This window comes from Ranitomeya imitator, chromosome 2, assembly GCF_032444005.1.
Source record: "Ranitomeya imitator isolate aRanImi1 chromosome 2, aRanImi1.pri, whole genome shotgun sequence".
Lineage (NCBI taxonomy): Eukaryota > Metazoa > Chordata > Amphibia > Anura > Dendrobatidae > Ranitomeya > Ranitomeya imitator.
Window position 1 is genome coordinate 587058377 of NC_091283.1, and position 23075 is coordinate 587081451.

The 23075-nt window shown below is 42.9% G+C and overlaps 1 protein-coding gene across 2 annotated transcripts in view; it reads right to left on the bottom strand.

The window, feature by feature from the left end:
- Positions 1 to 23075, bottom strand: part of RPN2 (ribophorin II) — a 69913-nt gene that overhangs the window by 11845 nt on the left and 34993 nt on the right. For both annotated transcript variants that reach the window (XM_069752289.1, XM_069752288.1), the window contains exons 5-11: positions 14466 to 14541; positions 12870 to 13004; positions 12589 to 12765; positions 12072 to 12190; positions 9384 to 9489; positions 8774 to 8865; positions 8584 to 8698 (exon numbers count right to left, since the gene is read on the bottom strand). In XM_069752289.1, the coding sequence (XP_069608390.1) occupies positions 8584 to 8698; positions 8774 to 8865; positions 9384 to 9489; positions 12072 to 12190; positions 12589 to 12765; positions 12870 to 13004; positions 14466 to 14541 (820 nt within the window). The remainder of the gene's footprint in view (positions 1 to 8583; positions 8699 to 8773; positions 8866 to 9383; positions 9490 to 12071; positions 12191 to 12588; positions 12766 to 12869; positions 13005 to 14465; positions 14542 to 23075) is intronic.

Here is a 23075-nt window from a genome sequence, read left to right on the forward strand (position 1 = left end):
ACATCCACTAACGACGCGCTGCTTTTACTTTTACCAGTTTCACGAGAGGAGGCAAAAGAGCTAGAGGCTGAGTCAGCAAGATAAGCCAAAACTTGCTCTTGCTGCTCCGGCTTTAAAAGCGGTTTTCCTACTCCCAGAAAAGGGAGCGTTCGAGGCCTTGTGTAGCCAGACGACGAACCTGGCTCCACAGCTCCAGACTTAGGTGCAATATTTTTTTTCCCACGACCACCTGATGCTCCACCACTACCACTACCCTCATTACCAGCTGACAATGAACGCCCCCGGCCACGACCTCTTCCACCAGACTTCCTCATTGTTTTAAAAACGTTACCAAACTAACGGTATTTGTTGCAGTCACACAACTTACACGGTGAGCTATAACTTCAGTATGATTTAGCTACCCCTTTACAGGTGGGTGAGACCACAACGAAAATCAGGCACAATGTTACACACTCTGTTGTTGGTGGCAACAAATGAGAGAGATGCCACACACGCAGGACTGTCACTGAAGCGTAAAATGTAAATATTAATCTCCCACTGATTTGTGTTTTTTTTTTTTAAAAAAGGAGACTTTAGAAAAAAAAAAAAAAATGATTTTTTAAGGAAGAATTTATAAACGAAATAAAATGAAATGATTGTTTCAGGGAGAATTTAGAAAACAAATGAAAAAAAAATAGGCTTTGTAGGGCCCACTGAGTGAGAGAGGACGCACACAGGAGTCAGGAGTGGCACACAAGCCCAGAGGCCAATATTTATCTCCCACTGATTGATTTAGTGATTTTTTCAGGTAGATTTTGGAACCCAAATCAAGCAAAAAAATTAATAGGCTTTCTATGGCCCACAATTGGAGAAAGAGAGATGGCACACCCAGGAGTCAAGACTGGCACACAAGCAGAAAGGGCAATATTAATCTCCCACTGATTTGTTTTTTTTTTCAGGGAGACTTTAGAAAAAAAAATACAAAAAAAATGATTTTTTTCTGGAATAATTTAGAAACCAAATAAAATAAAATGATTTTTTCAGGGAGAATTTAGAAAACAAATAAAACAAAAAATAGGCTTTCTAGGGCCCACTGAGTGAGAGAGGACGCACACAGGAGTCAGGAGTGGCACACAAGCCCAGAGGCCAATATTTATCTCCCACTGATTGATTTATTGATTTTTTCAGGTAGAATTAAGAACCCAAATCAACCAAAAAAATAAATAGGCTTTCTATGGCCCACTATTTGTGAGAGAGATGGCACGCTCAGGACTGGCACACAAGCCCAAAGGCCAATATTAATCTCCCACTGATTGATTTATTGATTTTTTCAGGTAGATTTTGGAACCCAAATCAAGCAAAAAAATAAATAGGCTTTCTATGGCCCACTGAGAGATGGCACACACAGGAGTAAGGAGTGGCACACAAGCCCTGAGGCCAATATTTTTCTCCCACTGATTGATGTAGTGATTTTTTCAGGTAGATTTTAGAACCCAAATCAAGCAAAAAAATAAATAGGCTTTCTATGGCCCACTGAGTGAGAGATGACACAGACAGGGATGGCACTCTAGCAGAAATGCCAATCTTAATCTCCCACAAAAAAAAAAAAAAAAAGGAACTGTCCTTCAATTACTATCTCCCTGCAGTAATCTCAGCCAGGTATGGCAGGCAGCAATAAGGAGTGGACTGATGCACAAATTAAATAAAAAGTGTGGACAAACAAACAAGATAGCTGTGCAGAAAGGAAGGAACAAGAGGATTTGTGCTTTGAAAAAAGCAGTTGGTTTGCACAGCGGCGTACATACAGCAATGCAGCTATCAGGGAGCCTTCTAGGGCAGCCCAATGAGCTACAGCGCTGAGGAAAAAAAAAATGTAGCTTCCACTGTCCCTGCACACCGAAGGTGGTGTTGGGCTGTGGAAATCGCTACAGCACAAGCGGTTTGGTGGTTAATGGACCCTGCCTAACGCTATCCCTGCTTCTGACGAAGCGGCAGCAACCTCTCCCTAAGCTCAGATCAGCAGCAGTAACATGGCGGTCGGCGGGAACGCCCCTTTATAGCCCCTGTGACGCCGCGGACAGCAAGCCAATCACTGCAATGCCCTTCTCTAAGATGGTGGGGACCAGGACCTATGTCATCACGCTGCCCACACTCTGCGTTTACCTTCATTGGCTGAGAAATGGCGCTTTTCGCGTCATTGAAACGCGACTTTGGCGCGAAAGTCGCGTACCGCATGGCCGACCCCGCACAGGGGTCGGATCGGGTTTCATGAAACCCGACTTTGTCAAAAGTCGGCGACTTTTGATAATGTTCGACCCGTTTCGCTCAACCCTATTGGTGAGTAATGTGACCAATTCTCAATATTTTATCAGTGAGATGAAAGCGGCAGAAGGAGCAAAGTTACCTTTTGGTTTGTAACTGTCAAGCCAATATTTTGTTGTGGATTTTACAGATTCTGTACCAAAAAATCTTTCCGCTTAGTACCTCTTTTATTGGCAATTAGGGGTCTTCGGGACACTACCTCTGTCAGATCTGCATCTCTGTCTAGAATATGCCAGTTGTGTTTATAACTATCCATTGGTCCAAACTGGAAACTGAATAAAAATCTTTTTTTCTTTACCCTTGAGAAGATCACGATCTGTGTTCACATGCAGGAGATCTCTCTGGGACCGAGCTGCGGCTCTAGCCATGGCTTCTTCTAGGGACCTTAGTGGGTAACCCCTTTTGGCCAGTTTCATTTTAAGGTCAGTGGCTGGCTCCAAAAACCATGTGTGATCACAGTTTATCCATCTCAGCCTCAAAAACTGGCTATAAGGTAAAGCTTTTTTTTGTATGAGGTGGATGTGCACTAGAAAAGAGAAAGAAGGAATTGGAGGCAACTATGCCGATTTTTATATCTTGGAAGACTAGATCCGAGTCACCAAAGGTGGAAGTGAACTTCGTGTTCATTGTATTCTCAGTGTTCAGGTAATGAACAAATTCCTGAAACTGAGCTTCCGTGCCCGCCCATACTATTAGGATGTCGTCTACATAGCGCATATATAATCTGATATATTTCAAGGAAGGATTGCATCCTGTGTAGACGACACCCTCCTCCAGCACAGCAAGAAACAGGCATGCAACCGGCGTGCCCATGGCCGTATCGGTTCTCTGGAGGTACCAAGTGTCTAGAAGCTTAAGGGCATTATGTTTCAAAATGAAATGTAGAGCTCCACAGGCAAAAATCTATAAATTTCCTTGTGTTGTCAGCACTTGACAAAATGGAGCGTATCGCTTCCACACCCTGTTCCTGGGGGATTCTGGTGCAAAGGCGTTCCACGTCAATGGAAGTTAGTGAGAAGCCTTCTTGCCAGGTAAACTCCTGGATTATCCATAGGAAGTCACCAGTCTCTCTCAAGTAAGAGGGAATATTTTTTAAGAGCGGTCGGGGCAGCCAGTCCATATACTGGGAAATGGGTTCTGCTAGGGACCCTATCCCAGAAACTATGGGGCGATGTGTGGAGTTTCGGTATGAAGTCACAGTGAGTTTTGGGGGGGAATTCAGGAAACAGCTTTTCAGTCTTTGTATGAAATAATACCAAAGTCTACATAGTGTCTCAGGAAAGACTAATTCTGTACAATACTTGTCTGTGGGGTCATAAGAAAGCATTATACAAGTGTCCGCGTCAGCAAGCTGTCTATGTGCCTCATGTAGATAGTAATCCCTTGTGAGTAATACTAAATTTCCATCTTTATCAGCTTCTCTGACTATTGTATCATCCCAACTTCTTATCACTTGTAACACCCTTTTTTCCCCCATTGTGAGGTTAGACAGTGATTTTGGATATATGACTGCTTCCATATCCTTAATTACTTGATCATGGAAGATATCAATTACATTTCCCAGTGATGCAGGTGGTATATATCTAGATTTCAACCCACCAACAAAAGGTCTCATGGGAGTGTTAGAGCTCTTGCATTCTACATTGTAATTTTCATCATAGAGACTCAACAAGATAGTGGCGTCACTCGCTACTGTGGCTGAATTCAAGGACTTATCTTACTCAACCGTGAAACCTAAAGATCCAATCTTACAGGTTACTTCTCCCGACGGGAAAGATGAGGGGTGTGATTGGGAGGAAAGAAATGACTTATGCAAATTTATTTTATGAATTGCTTTCAATAAATCAATTTTAAAGTCCATAATATCAAACTCACAAGGAATACAGAACCACAGACCTTTGGAAAGGACCGAGATACAATGTTTGTCTAGTGTGTGGTCTGTGAGATTTACGACGGTATTCCTACATTATTTCCTCCATGACACTGGTTTCCATTTGTTGTCTAGCGCCTCCGACCGCCCCTTCTGATTCTCCTCCTAAAGGGTTAACTGATGAACCTGCATCATTCTCCCGTTTATCCACCGAAGACTACAAATGGTTTTGGTATTCGGTCACACAGGAATCTCTGTCCGTTGTCCAGTAGTCCTTTTGTGGGCCTTTTTATTGTTGAAATTTATTTTGTGCCTAGGCATCCCCGTTTTTCTGTTTAGGTTGGTTCTTATTCCAGTTGAAAATCTGGTTATAATTAAAATCAACTTTGTCTCTTATAAATGTATCTTGTTTTCTTTGTTTAATTGCAACCTGGGTCAAAACCAATTTCTTATCTAATTTTTTTGTTAAAGATTGCCCATTGATTGTCAGTCAGTCGAGAATGCAGTTCTTTTTTTGCTTTCTCCAGATCTTTGTTAAGTTTCGAGATGATCTTTTTTTAGTTTGGTTTCAGAACCAAACCGAGTAAATCATGGGAACACTGCAACAACATGTTATCCTGTTCTGTAGAAAATTCTTTATTGTCTTGTTCCAACCCTGCAAATGTCAATAAGTCTGGATTCCCTGTGTGTCTTTATTGCATGCGTTGCCGGGTAGAGAGAATGTGGAAAAATACATTTATGATTGTGAATACTAAGACGCCCTACACACCATCGGCACAAAAACCTTGGAGTTTAAAGTCACTAATCTAGCTGAACGTGAAATCCATCTTTTCTGGACCAGTAATTACCTGAAATCCTACATGGAATGTGATAGAGTACCACGATGTCTCTGCATTTACAAAGATCTGTCCCACTTTACAGACAAAGAATTTTCTACACAAAGGGATAAAATGTTGTTGCAATCTTTAATAAAAAAAATAGATAAGAAATTGGCACAAAAGAAATTTCAACAATAAAAAATGCCTGCAAAAGGACTACTGGCAACAGACAAGATTCCAGTGCGAATGAAGACCAATAACATTTGTATTCTTTGGTGGATAAACGGGAGAACGATGCAAGCCAGTTAACCCTATAGGAGGAGAATCAGAAGAGGCGGTCGGAGGCGCAAGACAGCAACCGGACAGCAAACGGAAACAAGTGTCATGGAGGCAATAATGGAAGAATACCGTCGTAAATCTCACAGTCCACACGCTAGACAAACATTGTATCTCAGTCCTCTCCAAAGGTCTGTGGTTCCGTATTCCTAGCGAGTTTGATATTGTGGATTTTAAATTTGATTTATTTAAAGCAATTCGTAAAATACATTTGCATAAGTCATTTCTTTCCTCCCAATCACACCCGTCATCTTTCCCGTCGGGAGAAGTAACCTGTAAGATTGGATCTTTAGGTTTCGTGGTTGAGAAAGATAAGTCCTTGAATTCAGCCACAGTAGCGAGTGACGCCACTATCTTGTTGAGTCTCTAAGATGAAAATTACAATGCAGACTGCAAGACCTCTAACACTCCCATGAGACCTTTTGTTAGTGGGCTGAAATCTAGATATATACCACCCGCATCACCGGAAAATGTAATTGATATCTTCCATGATCAAGTAATTAAGGATATGGAAGCACTCCTATATCCAAAATCACTGTCTAACCTCACAATGGGGGAAAACAGGGCGTTACAAATGATAAGAAGTTGGGATGATACGATAAACAAGCTGATAAGGTGGAAATTTAGTATTTTCAAATAACGGATCCGTCAATTTTTTTTTACGGATCCGTTATTTTCCCATAGACTTGCATTAGCGACGGATTGTGACGGATGGTCGTCCGTTCCATCCGCCATGCGACGTCGAAATTTGGCGGACTTTTTCTGAAAATAGACGGACATTGAAACGTTTGTCAACGCCGAAATGGCGGATCGCGACGTATCCGTCGCGTCCGCCATTCCATAGAATGGCAGCCTATGGGCGACGGATCCGCCGCAACCGGTTTTTCGGTGGATCCGTCGCCCCAATCCGTTTTTTCAATTGCGCATGCTCCAAAAAGTAGATACTTTTCCCAGACAACCCCCAAGTAACGGACCCGTCAAAAAAACGGATCCGTTAGAACCGTTTTCTCAACAATTGTGACGGATCCGTCACTATGTCGGTAGTGACTGACGCCAAACAACTGAAGTGTTAAAGAGGCCTTACTCACAAGGGATTACTATCTACATGAGGCACATAGACAGCTTGCTGACACGGACACTTATAATGCTTTCTTAAGATCCCACAGACAAGTATCGTACAGAATTAGTCTTTCCTGAGACACTATGTAGATTTCGGTATTTCATACAAAAAGGCTGAAAAGCTGTTTCCTGAATTCCCCCCCAAAACTCACTGTGACTTCATACCGAAACTCCACAAATCGCTCCATAGTTTCTGGGATAGGGTCCCTAGCAGAACCCATTTCCCAGAATATGGACTGGCTGCCCCGACCGCTCTTAAAAAATATTCCCTCTTACTTGAGAGAGACTGGTGACTTCCTACGGATAATCCAGGAGTTTACCTGGCAAGAAGGCTTCTCACTAACTTCCACTTTTACACCAGAATCCCCCAGGAACAGGGTGTGGAAGCGATACGCTCTATTTTGTCAAGTACTGACAACAAAAGGAAATTTATTGATTTTGCCTGTGGAGCTCTAAATTTTGTTTTGAAATAGAATGCATTTAGGCTATGTGCACACGTTGCGGATTGGGATGCAGAATTTTCCACACAAAATCTGCATCTCCTGGCAGAAACCGCAGGTGCAGATTTGCCACGGATTTTGTGCGGTTTTGATGCGGTTTTTACCCCTGCAGATTTCTATTATGGAAGGGGTCAGAAACGCTGCAGTTCCGCACAAAAGAAGTAGCATGCTACTTCTTTTGTTCCGCAGCGGTTTTCATGCGGATTTTTCCGCACCATTAAGTTTTTTTTTTCTGCGCGGAAAAATCCGCTGCGGATCCGCACAAATTCTGCATCGTGTGTACACAGCCATAAGCTTCTAGACACTTGGTACCTCCAGAGAACCGGTACGGCCATGGGCACGCCGGTTGCATGCCTGTTTCTTGCTGTGCTGGAGGAGGGTGTCGTCTACACAGGATGCAATCCTTCCTTGAAATATATCAGATTATATATGCGCTATGTAGACGACATCCTAATAGCATGGGCGGGCACGGAAGCTCAGTTTCAGGAATTTTTTCATTACCTGAACACTGAGAATACAATGAACACGAAGTTCACTTCCACCTTTGGTGACTCGGATCTAGTCTTCCTAGACATAAAAATCGGCATAGTTGCCTCCAATTCCTTCTTTCTCTTTTCTAGTGCACATCGACCTCATACAAAAAAAGCTTTACCTTATAGCCAGTTTTTGAGGCTGAGATGGATAAACTGTGATCACACATGGTTTTTGGAGCCAGCCACTGACCTTAAAATGAAACTGGCCAAAAGGGGTTACCCACTAAGGTCCCTAGAAGAAGCCATGGCTAGAGCCGCAGCTCGGTCCCAGAGAGATCTCCTGAATGTGAACAGAGATCGTGATCTTCTCAAGGGTAAAGAAAAAAAAAAAAGATTTGTAGGCTTTCATCTTGTGCAGATCATGTTCTGTGCTACATGTAATCTTTTGTCCCTGTAGTTTATTTTATATTGGTAAAACTATCCACCCTCTGTCAGTTTTCTGGAGCATTCCAGATCTATAATTACTGGAAAAGGTTCCAGGCGACTGATTGAACACTTGCAGGAAAGACACGCAGGGAATCCAGACTTATTGACATTTGCGGGGTTGGAACAACTTCACTTGCCTCCACAACGGGGCGCTCTCCATAGGTTACTGTCCAAAGGAGTCCAGATGGATTCTGCGCCCACAGGTGCTGGGTCCCTCTGGACTCAATGATAAAATTGACATGATGGTATTTTTGTAAAAGGGATATTGTATACATTCTTGTTTTTAGATTAGTCTGTATGTTTTTGTATAATTATTTTTAATGTAGTTTTCTGCTCTGTCGGGAGGAGTGGCCTATCGTTCTAAACTAATTTGTGTTAGAATCACCTGTGCGGCGCTCCTTTCACTATAATAGGATGCCTCGTCACTTCCTGCCAACATCCCCTTAAAGAAGCTGTTAATGCACTGATGACTAGGTTTTCTCTACTTTATGTTGCGACTGCCATTGAGGCATAACATTGTATCAATCTCACATGACTTCATTACATCCACCTTCAGCTTGATGTGTGATGAAATACTGTATATAGGATGTTCTGGACTGGCTATTTCCTCAGAAACGCAATGTCATGTCAATGTCCTAATTATTGGTGGCAGCATAGGACAAGTGTTATAGGAGATGTACCTGATGAGGCGTCAGACTGGCTCCTGTGTTCACATCAGTAAGCTGGAAAGACAGTGCAAAATTCTGGTGGCTGTCAGCAGTAAATGGTCCCTTGGCTTTAGAAGGGAATGCCACCCTAAAGAAGGAAGACCTTTTAGTTTTCTCTAGCTTCTTACACACCTGACATACTGTGAACTGATGCTATAATTACCTGGTAGTTTTAGGAGAAATACTCTGGTCTTTATCCACAATGGAGAGATCGACGTTGCCGATTCCAACTTCTGTTGACACCTTCACCTTAATCTGTAATAGGAACAGTTTACAGTCCAGTTCATTTTTCTATAATAATGATCCGCTCACACACAGAGACACTGTTGTCCTCAAGCGTTTTCATGGCTAAACTTGATGAGCCACTTAAGGGTTAATACTGATTCATATTAACCATTTCCCGTCTCTGCCCCCATAGCAGATAGAATAGCTACAATTTATGAGTGAAAGACAAACTGCTGCCTTGCGCTTGTTTAAAATGGAAGAATGAGGGCACAATGTCCCTCACAGCCTTGTACAATTTCATTCAAGAGTCTCTTGCTGATCTCAAGGGGTTCAGAACCTGGCAAAGTAAAAGATTCAGAGCCATCATTTTCTGCTCACGCCTTTCATATGCAGACATTCCAAGTGGATAATTAGGATAATTAGACCCCAGCAATAAAAATGAAAAGGCCCTGGAAAGCTCTACATCACATTATGCAGCACATTTGCTCGATGAGTTAGCACTATTAATTATAGGTCTCCGTGTCACACAGATTTGAGGTCATACACACCTCCACCTGGCTTGCCAGGAAGCGGCTGTCACCCTCGACGCTCACAGAGAAGTCATAGTAGCCGCTGGCTGGCTTCGAATCCATAAAATTTAGTTCAAACGTGTCTCTATAAAAGGGAAAGAAGAAGGGAATTATGTTGTACGAGCGTGAATACATTCAGTAGTTAGTGGCTGCTGAGCAGACAAGTGCACAGATCAGAGTGACAGCAGCAGAATAAACAGATTCCGGGTAAATTAACCTATACAGTATATTCATGTCTCGTCCCAACAATTAAGGACAAATTGGAAATGTTGAAGAGTGCAGTAAATAATGAAGCCACTCATGTTGTCAGTCCAATGTTAACTACATGACGTCTGACTACCTAAAACGGAGGTTTTCTCCAGCTGTGTTCAGAAGTTGGTCCAAACTTCTCCCATGCTGCAAGGAGTGCAGGCTGGCCGGATCCAGCCAGAATTAGCCCAGTGCTTACAACCTGTATAGCAAAGAGCATGGAAGACTGCAGACGTGGCTGGTAACCTAGGGCAATGAGCCGTGAACTGTAAATATACAAATCTCTACTTCTAGAAAATAGAGAGGAGTTTAGTAGGGCTATGTTCACACTTTGCAAATTCCACTGCGGATTTTTCCGCAGCAGAATTCCAAAATCCACAGTGAAAACCCGTCGCGGTTTTTACTGCGGATTTATCGCGGTTTTTACTGCGGTTTCTTCTGCGGATTTTCATCTGCAGTTTTCTATTGGAGCAGGTGAAAATCCGCAGAAAGTGACATGCTGCGGAATGTAATCCGCAGCGTTTCCGCGCGTTTTTTTCCGCAGCATGTGTACTGCGTTTTTTGTTTCCCATAGGTTTACATTGTTCTGTAAACTCATGGGAAACTGCTGCAGATCCGCAGCGGTCAAATCCGCTGCGGATCCGCAGCAAAATCCGCAAAGTATGAATATAGCCTTAGAGGAAAACTGCAATTTTACCCATTTAAGGCTGGTTTCAGATTTGCGTTTTTTTGGATGCGTTTTTGCGGTAAAAAACGCAAAAAAACGCATGGTGAAAAAACGCATGTAAACGCGTGCAAACGCTGCGTTTTTTTTTGACGCATGCGTTTTTGCATGTGGTGAAAAAAACGCGGCGTTTTAACGCGTTTACATGCGTTTTTTCATGCGTTTGCGTTTTTTAAACGCATGCTGAGAAATCTGTGACAGCTGCCAATCATCAAAATAAAGTAAAAAACCCACTATAAACAGAAATAGTTAGGGTTAGGGATCACAACCCTAACCCTAAAGGGATCCTAACCCTAACCCTACCCCTAAAGGGATTAGGGTTAGGGTTATGGTTAGGATCCCTTAGGGTTAGGGGTAGGGTTAGGATCCCTTAGGGTTAGGGGTAGGGTTAGGATCCCTTAGGGTTTAGGGTTAGGGGTAAGGTTAGGGTTAGGGTTATGGGTAGGGTTAGGATCCCTTTATCACCTTTATGTTGGGGGGTGGTATATCAGTGTGTTTTCTGGTTTTTTAATAGAAAAACGCATGCGTTTTTAACGCAAAAAAACGCATGCACAAAAAAACGCATGCGTCCCCATTGACTCCAATGTATTTTTTGACCCCCCCAAAAAAACGCATGAAAACGCATGCGTTTTTTTTTGGTCCAAAAAAACGCCTCTCAAAAATACTACAAGTTGCATTTCTGAAAAAGAACGCATGCAGTAAAAAAACGCATGCGTTCAAAAACGCATGCAAACGCGTACACCAAAATTTGCATGTGGTTTCAATGTTAAATATAGGAAAAAAACGCATGCGTTTTTTTTTGCAAAAAACGCTGCAAACAAAAACTCAAGTGTGAAACCACCCTAAGAAGATGAGACAACCCCATTAAGGACCAGGTGATTTTTTTTTTTAACTTTCAATTTTCCACCCATTTTCCCCACAGCTATAATTTTATTTTCCCGTCGATAGTCATATGAAGGCTTGTTTTTGGCAGAACGGGTAGTAGTTTTGTCTGGTACTTACTTTACCATGTAATGCACTGAACAAAAAAGCCCATGTGGTGGAAAATGCTGAATAAAGACTGCAATTCTGCGGTTTTATTTTAGAGTTGTCTTTGCAGAGTTCAGTGTCCGGTAAAAAGGATGTGGCAACAAGGTTTTCTGGGTCAGTATAATTAGGGTGCTGTCAAACTTGTATAGTTTTATTTCATTCAATTGGCAAAAAATTGGGAAAATTTGAAAAAAAAAGGAATATAAAAAAAATTGGTTTGTATTGCTAGTTCCAGAGTCGCGTAACTCACACATTTCCAACAATGGACCTGTATAAGGGCTTCTTTTTATTTTAAATGTCAAGCTGATGGTTTTATTGATGTTATTTTAGGGTACAACAATCTCCTTTTATTGCAGCTTGCTAAAGGAAATTGCGGTAATCAAAACAATTTAAAAAAAAAAAATCAATTCTGGTGTTTTTTATTCTGCATTTCAACGTTGACCATATTAGATAAATAATTTTATTTTTTATTCATTCATGCAATTTTGCCCTAATCAATGCCAAATATGCGTTTCTTTTTACAATTCACTATTTATTTGGATGTAGCCCTTAGTTCATGAAGCTGTAATGATAGGAATAGATCTTTATCTAGAAAAGAAACATATGTAGTAAAAGTAAATTCAAACAGGTTGCACTGTGTGCCTGACATGAAGAACCTCTCTTACCCAGACGAAGAAAACGCTGCCTGCTCCAGAATCGTGGCTTTAGTGCTACTAGACTTTGCTTCAATCAATTTCACTTTGGCATCTGATAGTCGTTGTGAGAGAACGTTGGTAACCAGAAGCTATGTAGAAGAGGGGAACAAAAGATGTATTTTGGCCATATTAGTTTAAAACAATATTACAAGCAAAATCGTTAAAAACAAAAGAGCTGGATAGGTATGGGACAAAGTCGGATCTTCAACCTATAGTTTCTCTGAAATGCTGGAGCAGTTGTGCAGCCAGCTTTGATTAATGCTCCCTGTGGTTTGGGCAGCATTAATCATCTAATTTCCTTTAATTTGGGTCTCACAGCTTCACATCTCTTTTTTTTTTTTTTTTAACAGGACAAATCTGATGGAGTGAAACCACAATACCCATGTGAATAAAACTGAAGACATGTATTGATCTGGTCTATAGCCTCTACCGTGTTGTAAAATGTCCAGACAACTCAGCCAGGTCTTTCAATTCTGGCAATACTTACTTTAAGGAGAGGTTGTTTGTGAGACACAGCAGCAGGTCCATCAGGCACCACAATGAGTGGAAGGTGATAGCGATTGTGGGACAGGGCAGAGGCAGCAAAGGCCACGCTGAAGGCTTCCGAGAAGGAATCAAAGCTCTTCCTGCTGAAGATAGCATTTACCAGCTGGACAATCTGGTCCTGGGAAACCGAAGAGATATTGTTGAGAAACACGTGTGGACGGTAGCAACCACAAATAGCTAAACAATATTAGATATAGTACCAACACTTAGAGCTTTTGTTACCTCTTTTAAGGCAGGCTCCACACCAACATGATCGGACAAGCTGTATGTAGCAGCCACAAACAGAGCAGTAGCTTCCAGTCCTTCTTCAAACTGCAGATACTGACCGCCCAGGTCATCCAGGCGCGCTACTAGATCCTATGAAAGAAAAACTAGTGTCAGATAGCTTCCAAAAGAAAAAAGTGGCAACCATTAATTAAGAATCACCATCAATTATAGTTTTATCGCATTCACTGCACAAAAAAAAGTTATCCGATGTGTATAAATGTGTTGATAATGCCCTGATAAGTAGATCGCTACGTGCAGCGTGCTGGCTGACCCATTCTGGCAGTCCGCATTACACTTTTCAGCCAATGACAATGGTACCTGATATTGTATGTCACTGGCCAACAGAAACCAGAAGACTCAAAAGGTGGCTTCTCATAGGCTTTAGATATAAAAAAAAAAAAAATACACATAAAGCTTAAGGCTAAGTGCACACGTTGCAGAATTGCCGCGGAAATTTCCGCGGCAATTCTGCGCCTCCTGCCGCGGGTAGATCGCATGCGGAATTGGCATGCATATTCCCGCAGAAAACTAGCGTTTTGCAAACATAATTAGCTTGCAGAATGCTAGCGTTTTCCAAGCGATCTGTAGCATCCCTTGGAAAACTGATTGACAGGTTGGTCACACTTGTCAAACATTGTTTGACAAGTGTGACCAACATTTTACTATTGATGCAGCCTATGCCGCATCAATAGTAAAAGATAGAATGTTAAAAATAATAAAAAAAATAAAAAATGGTTATACTCACCTACCGCAAACAGCCGATCTCCTCAGCGGCTTCCGTTCCTATAGATGGTGTGTGTGCAGGACCTTCGATGACGTCGCGGTCACCGCGGTCATGTGACCGCGACGTCATCGCAGGTCCTTCACACACCATCTACAGGAACGGAAGTGGCCGCGTGCAGCGCTGAGGGGCAGGAAGACTCCGGGGGCCATCGAAGTTGAGTATATCACGATTTTTTTATTTTAATTCTTTTTTTTTTTTTTTTTTCTAACAATTATATGGTGCCCAGTCCGTGGAGGAAAGTCTCCTCTCCTCCACCCTGGGTACCAACCGCACATGATCTGCTTACTTCCCGCATGGTGGGCATAGCCCCATGCGGGAAGTAAGCAGATCAATGCATTCCTATGTGTGCGGAATCCCCGCGATTCCGCAAATTTAATGAACATGCTGCGTTTTTTTCTGGAATGCGAATCCGCTCAGGGAAAAAATGCAGCATGTGCACAAAAAATGCGGATTGCATTCTATTAAATAGGATGCTTAATGTGAACGTTTTTTTCGCGGTTTTATAGCGAAAAAACGCGGAAAAAAAAAAACGCGAAAAATCTGCAACGTGTGCACACAGCCTAAGTCTGTAAAGTGCAATAACAATGAAGCTCAATAAAAGGTTGATATTAGAAACAGGGGATACTGGAATTTATAGGAATTTATTGAAGCATTTATTTTTCCAAAATTATGTACTTTCCACGAGCAAAACTTCAATAAAAATGTACTAGAGCGCAGAACACTATAAAACATTTTTCCACATTCCTCTGATATTATGTTGCCGTTACCTCTATTTCCTCCACAATCCCACGTAGGTCAGCTTGTTGGGACAGCATAGAGGCAGTTAAGAGAGCTTCGATCGTTCTGCAGAAAAACAGACATGGAAATGAGAACTTTTAGGAGTAGTAGGCTTCTGAACTGCAGCAACTGCACACCATAACAAGTGGGTGGTGAAGTGCAGAATCCAAGCATTACAGCTGCAGGAGAAAGATTCATGCACAGCCACACTGACATATGTACTCAGGAATGAGGGAACCAATGTAGCCACCAAGAAACCCCATTACACCATCAAAAACATGGTACTGCTTCCACAAGAAATGGCCTATACATCATAAGGCGTTCACAAGACTCTCTTTGCTGCTCTAGAGTAAGGCCATAAACATTAGTCTTTGTTCACATGTTGCGTTTTTGGTACGTTTTTTTACATGCAAATTTTAAAGGTGCGTTTTAACCGCTTGCAAAAAGAAGGTTTTGCTGAGTTTTTGGTGCGTTTTTATTGCTGCCTCTTGTGCATGTTAATAAAGTTTAGTGGCCCCCAAAAAAGCCTGATTTAACTGCCTTCGGTTTTTGCACTAAAAACAAGTCAAAAACGGATACCTGTGTTTTTGCACTTACCCATTGTTTCCTATAAATGAAAAAAAGGCTGCAAATGCGCTGAAAACAATGCTGAAAGTAGTGACATGCTGCCATTTTCAAAAATCCAGATTTTGTTTTTCCCAAATCAGTCAGGAAAATAAAACCAATGTGTATGCATGAGATTTACGAAATATCAGACTTTACTAGTACTGTAAAACGCACCTTAAAATTGACATAAAAGCAGCAAAAATGCAACTTGTGAATATGACTGTTGGCCTGGAGCCTTTAGTCATAGACCGCATGCTGCAGTGAATGTTACAGGTTTATGTTCTGTGCTAAAGCTGCTCACTCATTAGATAAATGTTTGCTAAACCAGATCATTTCAAGACTGACTATCATATGGCTAGCCATACCTTTACTATTGGGAATGTTGGATTCTATGAATCCAATCCATTCTATACTATTCATCTAAATCCAATCCCAGAGGTAACTTCGTGATCCGAACCAGTAATGCAAGTAATACCTCTGCATTGCTGCGCAGTTTAGTGCTTTCAGCAGCCTGCCCTGTACTCTATGGCCCTATTGTATCTATACAGAGTCCACACCTGGGAGTTTCCCCGCATCCCCTGGAAGAAGGCACGTACGCCGAAACGCGCGTAGGGGTGGTGGTGCCGCAGGTCTGAGGTAAATATGCTGTATGAGTGGGTATAACTCCCTTAATGTCTTCCCCTGTGCTATTGCTGGATGCTTTTCACCAGCTTAGTGTATTATTTTCCATATTGGACTCGCTATGCACATGGGTCATGATTAATTAAGGGTAATGGTAATATTATATGCATGTTTGTAGCCTCTGACCTGTGGCTCCCTCAGAGTTGTCATCAGAGTATCCCATAGATTGTTAGGATTTGATTTTACATATGTTTTTGTATAAATAAAGATTATTGTGCTTTACTTTTCCCGTTTATGCAAGTTTTTTCGATGTAGGGGTAAGTTATTACATCACACAGTAGTACTGTAGGCTAAAAAAAGGGTAATTTCACTAGTGATATTGATGACCTATCCTCGGGATGGACCCCAACAACACCACTGTTGTTATCTTAAGAAGCAGCCAGCGCAATTCTATTCAGCCCCACAACTAATTACATCTGCTGTAGTTGAGAAAATCTGATGTTTATGTGGATCACAGTCATTTAACAGCCAAAGTTGGCATTGCCTTTTACACCACTAACAGGAACTGGCATGCGAGCCACCATTTGGCAGCTTGCGCAGTGATGAGCGAAACTGCCAGACAGGATCGCAAGGTTTTTGCTTTTCTTTAGTTATCCTGGGCACTTAAGACACATATAAACCCATCCGACGGTCTAATGTGTATGGGGTACTTGCTTACTGATGGCCGGGAGACATAATGATCGGACATGTCTGATTTCAGACTGAGAAGCCGCCGGCCGATGTGTCAGTTGCTGGCTTTCTCATAGAGAGAACATGAGCACTCCTGTGTTTAGGAGTGTTGGCCGAAATGGATTCAGCTGACTGTTATCTAATGCTATGTCTCCCGACTGCCACAAACACAGGAACGCTTGGCTAACCTGGGCTCCAAACAACCAAAGATCAGTGGTCATTTAATAGCTTGTTTACACCTGCTGACCCTGCTTGAAATGCACGCTTATCGACGTGTAATAGATTGCTCAGAGCGCACAGGCTGCCATTCTTCTCAGCAGCATGAGTCCTGTTTACACAGGGTGTGCTCCAGAGAATTAGTTTTTTTTTGTACAGCACAAAAATCTCATCTTACCAACAAATGAGTATTTTACTCGATCGCCAGCCTATTTAGACTGCAAGATTAATGTGAACCAGGCATTCCTAAAGGTAACGTCACATTTAGCGACGCTGCAGCGATCTAGACAACGATCTCGATCGCTGCGGCGTCGCTGTGTGGTAGCTGGAGAGCTGTCACACAGACAGCTCTCCAGCGACCAACTATGCGAAGTCCCCTGGTAACCAGGGTAAACATCGGGTTACTAAGCGCAGGGCTGCGCTTAGTAACCCGATGTTTACCCTGGTTACCAGCGTAAACGTAAAAAAAAACAAAAAACTACATACTTACATTCCGGTGTCTGTCCTCCGGCGCTGTGCTTTCCTGCACTGACTGTGAGCGCCGGCTGGCCGTAAAGCACAGCGGTGACGTCACCGCTGTAATCTGCTTTACGGCTGGCCGGCGCTAACAGTGCAGGGAAGCAGAACGCCGGGGGACGCGACAGACACCGGAAGGTAAGTATGTAGTGTTTTTTTTTTTTTTTACATTTACACTGGTAACCAGGGTAAACATCGGGTTACTAAGCGCGGCCCTGCGCTTAGTAACCCGATGTTTACCCTGGTTACCAGTGAAGACATCGCTGAATTGGCGTCACACACGCCGATTCAGCGATGTCTGCGGGAGATCCAGCGACTAAATAAAGTTCTGGACTTTCTGCCTCGACCAGCGATGTCACAGCAGGATCCAGATCGCTGCTGCGTGTCAAACACAACGATATCGCTAGCCAGGACGCTGCAACGTCACGGATCGCTAGCGATATCGTTGTCAAGTTGGCCAGTGTGACGGTACCTTTAGGATGATTGCTTATGATAATCTTGCAGTGTAAATGGACCTTTATCTCTGCACAGAACAAAATGATTAACCTCCAACTGTCAGGAAAGCGTAAGGAGGCCCCCATTCACATTACATGGTCTGCTCCTCTGCCAGTATTGGCAGATTCAGATGACTTATGTAATGTGTATATGACAGGTTGCTAATCAACATTATATGTATAGTATAGACACTTAAAGTTTACAACTTCTTATATCAGTGACAATAAATAGGTGTGTGCGGAAGACAATTACTTTTTTTTGTTTGCTGCAAAAGCATTTTCATGCGTATGTGACTTCAACATCACAAAACATTTACTTATTAAAAGGGAAATATGCAACTGTTATGTGGGAAGGACCCCACCCAAAATTGTCCTGATCTATCCATGACAGCCTCATTTCCATGACAAATGTACTGGGTTCCCCATGGGAAGCGTAGGGGCAGAAGGGATCAGAAACATTAGCTTGCAAAGAAGCAGAATGACAGTCTTCTCCTGAACCATATACTGAAAGGAAAGCAGTTCGGGCTGTTACAGTTCTCTCTTGTCACTAGGGACTTTTTATCACACTATGATGTGCATTTAAAACTATCTTGTAAATTGCTTTTTCATTCTTGTTCAGAATTAAACATGTTGCCATTTATATGGAGATTAGCTATTTACATTACAGTCTTGAATCACCCTTAAACACAAAGTGACTCAATTCTAGCACTCCATTAATGGGGTGCTCTGCGTATGAGGAAGTGACTATGTAATACACTGACAAAACCAACTAGTCAGGACAGGCGTGCAGAACTCTGCAGTGAGGCTATTAGGACATTATGTGTCCAAACTAGTAACCCAAGTGCACATTTGTACATCAAATGATATGACAGCACCCTAACTCCCATTATTTTACTTTGCAATATGGAGCAACATCAATCCTGATGCCAATTATAGCAGATCTACAAATGAAAGACCTGATTATCGCTCAATTTCTATACTAATGGCTCGTGAGAAAAAAAAAAAAAAGACGGATAACAGGTCAAAAATACAAACACATTGTGCTTGACCAGACAACGAGATTTTGAACTTTAAAGGACTACCGTATATACTCGAGTATAAGCCGACCAGAGTATAAGCCGACCCCCCTAATTTTGCCACAAAAAACTGGGAAAACTTATTGACTCGAGTATAAGCCTAGGGGTAGGAAATGCAGCAGCTACCGGTGAATTTCAAAAATAAAAATAGATGCTCCATACCGTTCATTATTGCCCCATAGATGCTCCATATACAACTGTGCTATATAGAATGCTCTGCACCGTTCATTATGGCCCCATAGATGCTCCATAGAAAGCTGTGCCCCATATATTTATTGCTCCGCACCGTTGATTATGGCCCCATAGATGCTCCATAGAAAGCTGTGCCCCATATATTTATTGCTCCGCACCGTTGATTATGGCCCCATAGATGCTCCATAGAAAGCTGTGCCCCATATATATATTGCTCCGCACCGTTGATTATGGCCCCATAGATGCTCCATAGAAAGCTGTGCCCCATATATATATAGCTCCGCACCGTTGATTATGGCCCCATAGATGCTCCATAGAAAGCTGTGCCCCATATATATATTGCTCCGCACCGTTGATTATGGCCCCATAGATGCTCCTTATAAAGCTGTGCCCCATATATTTATTGCTCCGCACCGTTGATTATGGCCCCATAGATGCTCCATAGAAAGCTGTGCCCCATATATTTATTGCTCCGCACCGTTGATTATGGCCCCATAGATGCTCCATAGAAAGCTGTGCCCCATATATATATTGCTCCGCACCGTTGATTATGGCCCCATAGATGCTCCATAGAAAGCTGTGCCCCATATATATATATTGCTCTGCACCGTAGATTATGGCCCCATAGATGCTCCTTATAAACTGTGCACAATATATATATATTGCTCTGCACCGTTGATTATGGCCCCATAGATGCTCCATAGAAAGCTGTGCCCCATATATATATTGCTCCGCACCGTTGATTATGGCCCCATAGATGCTCCATAGAAAGCTGTGCCCCATATATATATTGCTCTGCACCGTAGATTATGGCCCCATAGATGCTCCTTATAAAGCTGTGCCCAATATATATATATTGCTCTGCACCGTTGATTATGGCCCCATAGATGCTCCATAGAAAGCTGTGCCCCATATATATATTGCTCCGCACCGTTGATTATGGCCCCATAGATGCTCCATAGAAAGCTGTGCCCCATATATATATTGCTCTGCACCGTAGATTATGGCCCCATAGATGCTCCTTATAAACTGTGCCCAATATATATATATTGCTCTGCACCGTTGATTATGGCCCCATAGATGCTCCATAGAAAGCTGTGCCCCATATATATATTGCTCCGCACCGTTGATTATGGCCCCATAGATGCTCCATAGAAAGCTGTGCCCCATATATATATTGCTCCGCACCGTTGATTATGGCCCCATAGATGCTCCTTATAAAGCTGTGCCCCATATATTTATTGCTCTGCCCCGTTGATTATGGCCCCATAGATGCTCCTTATAAAGCTGTGCCCCATATATTTATTGCTCTGCCCCGTTGATTATGGCCCCATAGATGCTCCATAGAAAGCTGTGCCATATATATATATTGCTCTGCACCGTTGATTATGGCCCCATAGATGCTCCTTATAAAGCTGTGCCCCATATATATGCTCTGCACCATTCATTATGGCCCCATAGATGCTCCTTATCAAGCTGTGCCATATAGAATGCTGCTGGTGCTGCAATAAAAAAAAAAAAAAAAAAATCACATACTCACCTCTCTTGCTCAGGACGCCGGCGCTTTCAATATTTACCTGCTCCTCGTGCGGCTCCGTCTCCAGCACTGACGCTCAGCAGAGGGCGCGCACTGACTACGTCACCGCGCCCTCTAACCTGAGCGTCACTGCTAGAGGACGCTGCAGACGGAGCCGCACCGGAGCGAGGAGCAGGTAAATATCGCGCAGCGCTCCCCTCCCCGTATACTTACCTGCTCCTGGCGCGGTCCCTGCCGTCCCTGGCTTCCCCGGCACTGCAGCTTCTTCCTGTAATTGAGCGGTCACAGTTACCGATCATTTACAGCAATGAATATGGGAGGTGGAGCCGCCTATTCATTTCTGTAATGAGCGGTGCCATGTGACCGCTCAGTACAGGAAGAATCTGCAGCACCGGGGAAGCCAGGGACAGCAGGGACCGCGCCGCAGCAGGTAAGTATAACTACACCGCCCCCGCTCCCCCTCACCTGCCGACCCCCTGGTATATGACTCGAGTATAAGCCGAGAGGGGGACTTTCAGCCCAAAAAATTGGGCTGAAAATCTCGGCTTATACTCGAGTATATACGGTAATTTTTTTGTTTTATCTAAACCTCTCATTCTAGCAGTCGTCCTTTTTTATTTCAGGATGTCATACTTGTGCATTATTGTAAAATGTTTCGGTGGCGGTGGGGGGGGGAGGAGAGGGGGTGGACCAGTGATTCCAGCCATGGTCGATGATATTGCAGCATCGGCCATGGCTGGAATGTAATATTTCACCAGCTTTAATAGGTGAAATACTACAAATCGCTGATTGGCTGTTGAAAGTGAAACTGCCAATCAGAGCGATCGTAGCCAGGGTGGGGGGGGGTTGGGTGAAGCTGTACTACCACTCCCCCTGCCCCTGCAGATCGGGTGAAATTGGAGCTTACCCCTTTCACCGGATCTGCAGGGACGCGATCTTTCCATTCGCACAGACTTTCATGACGCCTACGTGGCGTCATGGGTCGGGAAGGGGTTAAGAAAAATGGAGTGCTGCCTTCTTTTTTGAACTTTATGGACTTTGGATAACCAGTGGACAGGTTGCCTGGAGGCTTTGCACCCACAGATAAGTAGAAGAGTTGTGCTGTTCCTTTTTTATGAATAGATAGATAGATACACACACACACACACACAATATAGTGTGTATATACTAACACTCACAAAAACGCTCTCTAAAATCCTGGAACATTTGGTCTACTCCTGGCTAATTCGTTATCTCTTTTCTTCTTGACCCCTTACAATCTGGTTTCCGTTTTTCACACTCTACTAAAACTGCCCTCACTAAAGTCTCTAACGATCTATTAACAGTTAATTCAAAAGGCTCTTGCACGTGGCTGTATTCTTGGTCTGAGTGCGATGTGACAAAACATTGGATTGTACTAATCGTACTAATGTTATTCGAGGAGGCCGTGGACATGCCTAATTTTTCCCTCAGACTGAGGTGGTCTGAGGAGAAATTTGCACCGTGTCAGAGTTTGATGTGATACTCAGATCACTCTCGGTGGTGAAAGTCAATGAGTCCGTGGAAAACATCTGACTGCACTCTGATGACATCTGAGTACAGTCCGATTTCAATGGACTGACAGAATGCAGAAGATGAAGAAAGTTTTTTCTTCACCTTCTCTTCTGAGAGAAATCGGATCACAGTTTGCATAATTGACCAGATTCTTTCAGATAAAAGAAAATATGCTAGTGTGACCCTTGCCTAATGGTCACTACTCTGGGAAGATTCTCCTGGATTTCTCTGCTGCATCTGACACTGTGGATCACCAGCTCCTCCTCACTATGCTCTGCAGACCTCAAAGTAACTGCTCTCTCTTGATTCTCCTACCTCTCTGACCGCTCCTTCACCAGACCATCTTCCGGTCATCTTCCCCTTATTCTTGGGGTTCTCCAAGGCTTAGTTCTAGGCCCCCTCTTCTACTTATATACTGCCCCTATTGGATAAACATTAGAAAATTTGGTTTCCAGTACTATCAATATGCTGACAACACCCAATCACACACCTTTTTACCTGACATCACCCCCCCCCCCCCCTTAGTATAAAATACTAGGGATTTTTTGTCTGCAGACTATAAGATCATGCCCGCTTTCTATCTGAGACAATCTCTGAACCTACCTATACCCGATATAGCAATTTCCTTAGGTGGTTCAACCATAACTCCTAAGCATCATGCTCGATGCCTTGGGGTCATATTTAATACAGAACATTCCTTTATTCCCATTATCCAATCTCTCACCTGCATCTAAAAAACATCTGCGGAATCCGACTTTTTCTCAATTTTGAAACGGCAAAACAGTTACGGTCACTCTTATTCATTCTTGTCTGGACTACTGAACTCTCTACTGATAGGTCTTCCTCTTACCAAATTCTCTCCTCTCCAATCCGTCCTGAATGCTGCAGCCAGGATAGCATATCTGTCCAGCCGCTACACCAATGCCTCCACTCTATGCCAGCCATTCCACTGGTTAAACTCATCGCTCTTACCTACAAAGCTATCCACAGTTCTGCATCAACATACATCTCCTCCTTCACCTCTATCACTTTACACTTGCTCTCCATTCTGCAACTAATCTACGACTAGCATCCTGCATA